The sequence below is a fragment of the Miniopterus schreibersii genome, assembly GCF_964146895.1.
Source record: "Miniopterus schreibersii genome assembly, chromosome: 11".
Classification (NCBI taxonomy): domain Eukaryota; kingdom Metazoa; phylum Chordata; class Mammalia; order Chiroptera; family Miniopteridae; genus Miniopterus; species Miniopterus schreibersii.
The window spans coordinates 4,958,953-4,969,522 of record NC_138111.1 but is presented as its reverse complement, the minus strand read 5'-3'; the positions used below and the strand labels follow the sequence as shown (position 1 = coordinate 4,969,522).

Sequence of the window (10,570 nt, the reverse complement as noted above, 5' to 3'; positions counted from 1 at the left end):
ACCACAGTCCCTGGTGGGCAAACTGGCCGCTGCGGGCCTGGGGTTCCCTTCATCCGCCCTTCAGCAGGGTCTCTGCCGGTGCCCCCTGCCACATCCAAAGTAAGTGCAGGTCCCAGACGCCTTCCAGCTGAGACCTAGGGGGAGCCTGGCAGGTGGAGGTGGCAGGGGTGGGGTCGGAGTGGGGTTCCCAGGGGTGGAGGCTTCATTCTGATTCACCCAAACGGGGAGGGCAACTCCAAGATGACCTCCAGGCTCCAACTTTTGGGGGATGGGTGTTCAGACACCCCAAGGGAACGTGTCCGCTGCCAACTCCCTAAAGCAGGGGCCTCCCCTCCCCTTCTGAGGGGACACTCACCCTCGACTAGGTCTTCGAGGACCTGGAAGAATTCATCATTTAAAAAAACCCCTCAGAAACGACAAGGGAAACACAGACATCTCCTAATATGTTTATTGTTCCTTAGATAGCTGGAGAGTACAAAGTTCCTCTCTTTTTTACTTAAAAAATGTTCTTTCTGCACGATGCCCGCGGGAACACTCCTCTCCCGTCGGAAACCGAAGTCTCCCCCGACGAGCCCTTCTCATCTGTGGCTACAAGGTCTAGATCATTGGACTAGAGGAGAACAGTCCCTTTGATTCTCACGAACTCGGTTATCTCTCTATAAGGGTGAACACTGATTACTATTTTTCTTTTTAGCGACAAGAACCATCCATTTACTGATCCAAACTACGGCATTGCATGACAACATCCACTGCATAAACCGACGCACAGAGTTACCACCTCAAGGAAACAAGACACACGCTGCACAATACACTACGGGCAGGCGTGTGCGCGCGGCGGGCACCGCCACCGGCCGCGCCACGCACGCCGGCCGCCGCACGGCGGCCACTAGACACGGGGGCACGGGCTACTGGGGTCTCGGCACGTTAATCTAAGACACAACACACGGTCGGGGAGCAGCCGCCGCGATGGGGTACGAGCTAGATGAGCCTGCGTGGACCCCTCCGGGCGCCGGGGGCGACCAGGGCCGGGGGCTCCGGGAGACACACGGTGAGCCCGTCCATCGGCGCCGACCGCGGTCTAAGGAAAGGTCCATGCGATCCTAACGGCGGGCTGTCCTCGGGCGAGAACCGGCCAACAGACATCGCCTGACTTCTTTAGTATGTCATTTGATTTGACCAAAAAAGGGGGGCCGGGGCGGCGAGGGGAGCCCTGGGCTGCAGTTCCAGCTGCAAAGTTGGGGGGGGGGGTTTCTTCCCCAATCCGTCGCCCTCCGGCCTGAGCCGGAGAAACGCGGAGGCCGTGGCACGGCGCGACGCGGGACTCCCCGCCGCGGCCGTTTCCCGAGCCGGTGCGATGGGTTTCGTCAGCACTGTCCGGGCCGCCGTGTCACAGGGTTTCCACGCGGGCGAGGACCTGGACCCCGGCGTCCAGGCGGAGGCAACTACAACTCGTCGGACCGGATGACGTGGAAGAGGGTGACGTTGTAGAGGATCTGGTGGCCGTTGTTCCAGGCATACAGGGCGCGGTCCTTGGGGTTGTAGTCCAGCATGGAGATGTGGGAGTACTTGTTCTGGAACGGGATGTCGATGTACTCGTAGGTGGAGGCATTGGTCTGGTAGGCGTAGTGGACCTTGGTGCCCCCCGAGTAGCCGTTGGTGACATAGAGGGTCCCGCAGATGATGAAGGCCTCGCCGGCGCTGCGCTTGGGGTAGCTGGTGTTCCAGGTCTGCAGCACCTGCAGGGACACGGGGTCCAGCTTGCTGATGACGATGTTGCCGGCGTTCTGGTTGGTGGCGTAGACGGCCCACAGCCCGCTCTCGTCCACCATGAGGTCGATGTCCGAGTGGCCGCCCCAGGCGTAGTGGTACATGTTGTTGTAGCCGGCGTAGTCCAGGCTGCGCTGCTTGAGGATGCTCTCCGTCTTCAGGTCGAAGCGTATGACAATGTGGCTCTGGAACTTGTTGAAGTAGATGGAGCCGTTGTAGACCACCTGCCCCGTGCCGGACCAGGGGTGCGGCAGGCGGTGGGACGTGAAATTGTCCGTGGTCATGAAGTCGACCATGGATTTGTACTCCCGCACGAAGCGGTTGTTGTGGTAGCCGTCCATGTACCAGACCTGCGGAGAGAGCAGACCGTGAGCGGCTCTGGGGGAGACGGGGTCTCCCCGAGCCGGCTCCTCTCAGACTTGCCCCGAGGAGCCGGGAGGACCAGGAGAGGGTCAAAACGGACAATGCCAGGCCCTCCTCCTAAGCCCTCAGGGCACTTTTCAGAAGGAGACAGGGCTATTTTCCCCCAGACAAAGAAGCATCCAGTTTGGGGACCTGCCAGGGAGGGGGGTGTGGGAACCGACAGCTCCGGGCACCCGCGTCTCCTGTGGGTGGCAAGGAAAACCACAGCGGCCGCCAGGCCCAGCCCTCTGTTGGGCTGTGGGTCCGCAGGCACACCCGTTGGTTCACTGCTCTTTCCCTGGCCCGGGGCGCACAGTAGGTGCTCATACTTATTTGGGGACAGAAGAAACTCCATCTGTGTATGAAAACCCAAGCCAGTGAGATAGCGTTGAAAAGGGCACAGCTGCCTGGGTCCTGGATGAAGACACGGCGCTGGGCGGCTCCTGTCTCAGTGTTGACTCATTTTCAAGGTCACCAGCAAGGGCAACCTCCCGCACTCTCCCTCCTACCAGGCTGACTGTCGAGCGGCCCGGCATTTGGGACGGGGCGAGTGTCATCACTGTCAATTGGGGGCAAGCTGCCTCTCTGGGAAGAATTCGAGTTTCTCAAGGCCTGACTGTCGAAATCAACCAAGATCACAAACCCAGAAGTGGCTCCAGTTTGGGTTTTCGGAGGAAAAGATTTCCGATTAATGCCAATTGACTCGAAACTGTCTAGACTTTGTACAAAATGCTTTAGTTATTTTCAACCAATATGGGAGCAAATGAGAAAGCTGTGCAGTGAGTCAGGGGGAGCTGGGGGCTGCCGTGGCTGCCGGCACATCTGTGTGGCCACGGGGCAGCTGCTCCACCCGCCACGGGCCACGCTGCAGGGGAGGCTGGGACAGGGCGGCTTTCAGACCCGGCATTACACGTGCATTCAAAATTTAAAAAATCAGAACCTTGTTCCTGAGACATCCATTCAGAGGTGCTTTTTATTTTTAATGAGATTAAAAAAATAACCCTCAACTGGGTCCCATTTGAGGCTTTTAGTATTTTTAGCCTCAGCAGCCCTCAGTGATGTGGTCACAGATTAGGACGAGGGTAGTGCAGGGCCTCGAGGGGCGGGAGGGATGCAGGGTGGTGTGGGAGATCGCCCCACCATGTCACCCAAAACTGGCCCTCCTGACTCTTCTTGACTGCCTCCTGAGATGGGGAGCGCCCTGCTTCTTTCAGGACAGTTCAGTGACGTCCCTGCCTGAGCCCTCTCCTCATCTCAGCAAGGCGAGCACTTTGCAGATGTGTGCAAATGCCTGCCCCCTACGACTGGGCCTTTGACGGGGGGGCGGGGGTCTGAGGTATCCCTGTAACCCAGGGCCCAGTGCCTCCCTTCTGTGGGCAGAACTGGGTGAAACTGGCATCAAATTACTAAGGATTTTTCAACTGCCTCTTTCTCCTGGAAACTGGCAGATTGGACACAGGGTGCAGCCTTCCTGCTTGAAGGATGGGGGCCCCAGACATAGGAGGGAGAGCCGAGGGCACCCCCTGGGGCTACAAGCCGGAAGGAGAAAGGGCCCCTCAGAGCCCCCACCGTGTGATACTTCTCCGCTGATGGGGGACGGCCACAGCCTCCGCATTCTATGGGCTCAAACCCGTTTTGCAACAGCCACTGTGGCTTCTGCCACGACAGTTCACTGCAGGCCCGTGTGCCGAGCGAGCGCCTCGCTGTGCAGGCTCCCGTCTGGCCACTGACCACATCGAACAGAATGGCTGCACCTTTCAGGTCATTTGACCTTCAGGAAAAGGGATTCCAAGTGACCCTTAGAAATACCTAGAGGCTCTGACACCGTTTAGATGACACGGAGGACTTTTAACAGCTGCTGTTCGTAATCGCATAGTGTCTCAGTGAAGGCTTCCAATATGCCCCTCTAAGCCCCCTCTGAACATGCACCCCGGGGGTCCCCTTGATAATGTCGGTGTGGGCAGGGCTGGGGTCCTACGGCAGAAGCAGGTCAGATAGGAGGGAAGCGGGTGCTGGACTCTAGAAGGTTCCAGAGTCAGAGCTACGTGTCTCAACGTTGGGGAACAGGGTCCCTGCAGCACACGGGTCTCCTGGGGGAGGAGTACAGCCTGGCAGAGGACAGGGGATGAGCGCCTGGCATTGGGGTGAGAGCTTCCGGGCTGGTCCCCGCCGAAAGAAGGCATTTTCTGGACCTGGTGGAGCAACAGCAGAGCCCCGCACAGTGCCTGGCACACAGCTGGTGCTTAATCGACGAGTCAAGGACGCATGGCTGCCAAGGCAACCCCAGCTAACCCTGTTCTGCAGGCTCAGCACAAAGGCAGCGAGACCTGGCAGCCGGGCTGCCCCCTTAGCTTGGACGGGCCCCACCAGGGTCTCCGGCAGTCCCCTCGCCCTCAGCCTTTGGCCACACCCCTCTGACCACGCCCTCCCTCCCTCCGTGGCAGCCTGTACTGCCGCTGGCATTGATTTTGTTTTTTTCCCCAAGCGAGTTATTGGTCTCCTGCGTGTGTGCAATCAAAACTGGAGGGGAGAATGGAAAAGATCAAACAAAAGTCTCTTCCAGATCAATGGCAGGACCCAGGGACCTGTCACTTATCCGGCTGGCAGTTGGAGGCCATCGTACTGAGCTCATGGCTCAAAATGGCCCGAGCCGGGCTTGCCAACTGCCCAAGCGCTCCGAGCGGGCCCCGGCGGCCCTGCCAGCCCAGCTCCCTCCTCCCGCCCAGAGCAGCTCTCCTCCCGCCCTCTGTCCATCACCAGGCCGCCTTTCCTGGGGGGTGAGCAAGTCATCAAGCAGAAAATAGATGTCTAATTATCAAACACATCCATCACCACCTCGACAGCCTCGCCAGTCCACGCCCTCGGGTGTGGGGGAGGGACGCGGCGGGCTCCGGAGCCCGTGCTTGGTGTCTGAGCACAGATGCTGAGCGCTGAGCCACACCGCCCGGGTAGCGAGCCAGGGGACAGGCCTATCCAGTGCCAGACGTGCTTCCAGCTCCCGAATCCCACCAGGTCTGCCTGGGCTGGCGGGTGTGTGGCGGAGGCGTGGGCAGGTTGCAGGCAAGAGGTGGGGAGAGGGCACTTGCAGGGGGTGGTATCTGGAGGCTCAGCTTGCGACGCCAGTGCCGACGTAGACATCTGTTATTACGACCAGCGGCCAGCTTTTCCTGGAACCAGGGTAAGGCACGCGACCCTCCCGGACTTGGGCTTTCTCATCAGCTCCGTGGAGATGACCGTGATCTCCACAAGGCGGGGTCGCTGGAGGACCGGCCCCAGACAGGCCGCAGTGTGCCCAGCTGAGGGCCCGCATGCGCTGCGTGTGGGCGCCGTTACTCTCGCCGGTGCTGGTGGGGTCACGACATACACAACGTGCTTCGGCAGAGCCGGCACAGAGCCCCCAGCCCTCGGCATCTGCCGTTGTCGGCTTTACCTCCGCATCACCACCGTCACCAGCATCTCTGGCAAGGGCGCCTCCCTAACCACACACGGAACAGAGGTGGGTTTTCCAGGTGGATGTGGAAAATGAAACAGCTGGGGCAACATTTCATTTCTAGCCAATGAAATTGTTAGAAAATCTGTAAGCACCAGCTATCTGTCACGACACAGAAAATAAATAAAACAACCACCTTTCCCTGAAACGCCCGGCCCCCATCGTATCCGGGGTGGGCCGCCAGCCCCCGCAGAGCTTTTCTCTGGGAAACGCTGGGATGAGCATCTAGGAAGATGCTGCTCCCCTGCCCGGTGACACGGGGGTCTCCTCCCAGTCCTTGTCCCCACATCTGTCTTCCCCAGAAGGCGGACGTGTGCCAGAAGGGCAGGTGCCACTTCACGTTTTAAATACACGAGGTCACGCCTTCTAAATGTCCAAATGGGGAAGGGCGTCCAGAGGTTGGAAATCTCAGGAGAGAGGGACCGCGACCCATCTGAGCAGCGTCTGGATCTCAGATTTCTCAGCCCCTTTCTCCATCCGGCCCAGAGGAAGAGATGTTTCTTTTAAGTGTTTATTTTCTAACTGTCCCACCAGCAGCTGAAGGAAAGGGGCTGATCAACACTCCCACTGCTGGATGTGGGTGACAGTGGTCAGGCTGGTGGACAGGAAAGGACAGTGAAACCCAAAGAGCTTCTTTCCTCCACCGAGAACTTGGGCGGAACCTTCCATTGAAGGAAGGCTCCAAAATGCCATAGTGCCCAGTGGCCGATGGCCAGACGTCCCCAGCTCTCAGCCCACCAGCCCTCGTCTCCCCACTTCCCAAAGGGGCTCCAACAGACCCCAGGCCCTGATCAAGACAAATGCGGCGCTTGTTTCTTTCTTTTTTTTGAATTTTTACCCCCGGGGTGGGGTGGGGTGGGGAGTCTAGGAAAAAGAACTTGGCCTCTTTCCTAAATCAAAAGGAACGGTTTCCATCAGCCATGAAAGGAGGAGCACATGAAATACAAATGAGATGTCATTAAACAAGAAAGGCCTAATGGACTCTCCTCCCGGGGCAGAGGTGGGTGGGACTGTCTGAAAGGTTTCAGACTCCGTGTGTCCACCCAGCCCCAGGAGCCCACGCCTAGGGAGGGCCCTACCAAGACCCCGCTTCCTCACGGCTGCCATCATCCTCATTTCTGGCCCTTGGTCTGTGACACCCACTCGGGGCACCAAGCTCCACTCAGTTCATAGGCCCTGGCGTGCTTTTCCAGGTAGGTGGGCACATTAGCATCTGCGTGAGGGCCGGAGACCACCCAATCCTATAAGAGCACCCTTGTCCGAACGACCCCCAGAGCCAGGCCCAACGAAGGGGCACTTACCCTGTTATCACCTTCTGGGGCTAGAGGGTCCGTCATCCAGGACCCGAACCTCGAGCCGGAGGTCTTGATGGTCACGGGGTCACTTATGCCGGTCAGCTTGCCGCACGCTGGAAGAGAGCCAGAGCGCAGGAGAGTGAGTCCTGACCGACCCGACGGCCAGGGTCCCCGCCGCCTCCCAGTCTGGGAACCATACTAGACAGAGGCTCACACTTTGACTCTTCCTGGTGACACCCTAGCGCCAAGGGCCAGAGATGCCACCCCTCCCCAGGACAGAGACCATCTGAGGCCAGGGTAGCGGGGGAGGGAGAGGCAGCCCTCCCGCTGGGCCTCCCTCCCTCCCCCGGGGGCTGTGGGCTGTGCTGGAGCAGCACCTCTGGGTGGGAGGCAGTCAGCCTGCCAAGACTTGGTTTTCTCCTCTGGGAAATGGGGACAGCAGAGCTCAGCCTCCTAAAGCTGCTGGAGAGAATGCACTGGACCCGCCCGGCATGCTGCTGGCAGGCGGTGAGGCTCCGTGCAGGACACTGTGAGCCACCATTGGGTTCATGAGGCAAGAACAGGGCCCTTCACTACAGCTCCCTACTCTCGTCCCTTCTGTTGGGCAAAACCAGACCACGGGCCGGGCCGGCTGCCTTCCCACAGGACAACCTTTGAGCTTTCCCTGGATGGTGAACATCTCTCCTGCCTGGAGGAAGAGCCAGAGGCCGGAGAGCTGGGGCTCCGGGGGCACTGACGGATCAGGGAGCACTGGGATGGAGTGGGCCTTGGACGTGACCTCGGGGTCCTCCCATTTCACAGATGGAGGCTGGAGACGAGGCGGGACATTCTCAGGGCCACACCATCACATGGGCACTGCTGCAGCTGGAACCCAGCATTCCTGACTCAGCCCCTGCCCTTCCCACAGCCCGTGTGGGTCTCCCAGGCTGCACCCGAGGCCCCGGCAGCCACCATGCCATGCAAAACCCCACGTGTCCCATGCACACAGCCGCTTAAGTCTTGCTCAGCCCGCCTCCAGGGCAGCGTGTTCCTGAGCCCTAGGAGTTCTCCCCGTCGAGGTGGGAGGTGGGTGGCCTTGCTGTGGGGACATGTGCTCTCTGTACCACCCTCCCTCCCTCCAGGCCCAGCTGAAGGAGACCAGGAGGCCATACTCTGTCCTCTGCATCACACTCTGACACAGAGATGGGGGGCCGGCACCCCAGCTCAGCTCAGAGGCCTTGCCTGGGGCCCACACCGTTGCCCTAGCTGTTCCTCCACCTGGAATGCCACCCCCCTTCCCACCTGTCTTCTGTGGCTGGACCCAAACCCGTGCCTCTTCCAGAGACCTCGCCCTCCGAGCCCCACCATCCGTCCTCACCGACCTGCGCTGGTGACCACACGTTTCCTGGGGCCACAGACAAGAGCGTGTGGGTCTCACTGCTACAGGCAAGAAACTTGTTGCTCTCATCTGTTTCCCCAAGACTCAGCCTGGGAGTGGTCCAAAATGAATGAATGAATGAATGAATGAGTGAATGAGTGAAAGAGTGAATGACTCATCTCTCAGGTACTTAGAGGTGAAATCATTCCTCTCAGAAAGTCCTCGCCAGTCCATTGCTTCACCATCTGTCCCGGTAGAGGGGACCGGAGGCGGGTGTGGCGTCGGGACGGCGCCCTTGTCTGCAGTGACGACACCCGCCTCCGAGGGTGGCGGCGGGTTGCAGCAGGGAAGCAATGGAGAGCCCGCCGCACGCCTGGCGCGGAACCCCTCCCGGCGGAGGCCGCACGGTTATCATTATCGCGAGTCCAGGCTGAGGGTGTGGAGAAAACGGGGTTCACCTCAGCCAAGTCCAGGCCAGGGGCTGCCGTGGACAGCAGCACTGCGTCCTGCCCGGTCCCGCCCGTGCGGGACCTTCGGGTCTGTGGCTGCTCGGAAGGGGAGCCGGCCACTTTGGGAAACAGGTGGCGGGTCCAGCTGTGACCCGCAGCAGTGCCAGCCCCTCTCCGCGCCTGCCAGGCCCCCCTTCTCCCTCCTCTCTCAGCGCCCCCAGGAGCCTTGACACCTCAGATGGGAGCGGGCGGGAGGCGGCCGGCGCCCGGGGCCCAGTGCTCCGCCCGGGGCTGGAGGCCGCCCGCCTGAGTCGGGGAGTTATTTTTGGTTCTCCGTCCAGACCGGCTCTGCCAAAACCTCGGGAGCTGACAGGATCGAAAAAGGCACCTCGACAGAGCCGCGCGGTGCGGTGTTGGCACGTCGGTCCATGAAAGTGTCCCTCTCTCATCACGAGTGCCCGGGGGGGGGGGGAGGAGGGGGGAGAGGAGGCTCAGGAGGAGGAGGCTGAGCTCCAGGATGCACGCCCTGTGCACGAGCCCAGGGAGCCCAGACTGTACCCCAGGATCCAAGGGACAGGGGGCGGGGAAGGGAGTGCCGCCACCGGGACCTACGTCCTGCCTGCTGGGGACAGCTGTCAGCACCAGTGCCACTGCAGAGGGCTGCCTTCCCCTGGCCCAGCCCGTCGGCAGCCTCCTCGCGAGGAGCCGGGCTGCTAAGACCGTGCCCGCTCGCTAGGACTGAATTAAGCAGCCACAGGCTATTAGCTGGTCCTTAAGCTACTGAGCTTGAGCGGAAACCTTGGAAGAGGAAACAGCAGCAGCTGCCAAACCTGTCAGTCTGTCCCTCTATCATCTATCTGTCCATCAGTCTGTTGTCTATAATCTGTCTGTCCTTCTGTTTATCATCTACTGTCTATGAATCATCTGTCAACTCTATCATCTATCTACCTATCTATCATCTATCTATATCTATCTATCTATCTATCTATCTATCTATCTATCTATCTATCTATCTATCTATCTATCTATCATCTATCTATCATCTATCTATCTATCTATCTATCTATCTATCTATCTATCTATCTATCATCTGTCTCTACCCACCTACCAATCTAGCCCCCCCACCTCCTCTGTGCCGGGCACAGTGCGGAGCACGTGATGTAAATGACATCCATGAACTTGCACGTAACCCCAGGGCACAGGGACTCCTCCACTTTCGTTTACAGATGAAGAGGGGCTGACACCCAAGCTGGTTAGTCCTTGGGAGAGTCTCACGGGTGCCAGTGGCACTTACTGCCTCCCCCAGGCGGGGTCTCCTAGTTTGGTTCATCTGAATCTACCCGGTGCTGGTTCAACGCGGACCCCTGGGCCCCACCTGCAGACCCGGACTCAGCAGGTCTATCTACACCGTCAAGGTCTTTTGAAGAAAGAATTAACCCAGAGGTGAAATCACGCGGCTGCCCTCCAACAAGAAAGAGGCCTCTGAGGGTCTAGTCGTCCTCTCTTTACTCCCGAATGAGCCTTTAGCAGCCCGAGGGTAACCATGTGACAGCCCCAAGAGCCTAGGCCGAAAGGTAAACTCATCCAGATTCTAACAACAGACGGGGCCCAGGTGGGCAGACTGCTCATCCCGGGCAGTGGCATCCCCCTCAGAAAGCCCTTAGCTCCTCACCGTTTGTAACGTTTTGCTCTGAATTTCTCTTTTGCTTTCGATCCGTTAACTGAAAAATGTGGGGGTTTTATCTTGGCTTCTCCCTGGTATACGGGGCCTGTGTACCAGGGAGGGAAGATGATGCTTTGGGGCAAAAAA

General features: G+C 59.3%; 1 protein-coding gene across 3 annotated transcripts in view; it reads right to left on the bottom strand.

Annotated features, from left to right (window-relative positions):
- Window positions 1–434: 434 nt before the first annotated feature.
- Window positions 435–10,570, bottom strand: part of OLFM1 (olfactomedin 1) — a 32,523-nt gene continuing 22,387 nt past the window's right edge. For all 3 annotated transcript variants that reach the window (XM_081152032.1, XM_081152030.1, XM_081152031.1), the window contains 2 exons: window positions 6,961–7,067; window positions 435–2,117 (listed from right to left, as the gene is read on the bottom strand). In XM_081152032.1, coding sequence (XP_081008158.1) covers window positions 1,443–2,117; window positions 6,961–7,067 — 782 coding nt within the window. In that variant the 3' untranslated portion in view covers window positions 435–1,442. The remainder of the gene's footprint in view (window positions 2,118–6,960; window positions 7,068–10,570) is intronic.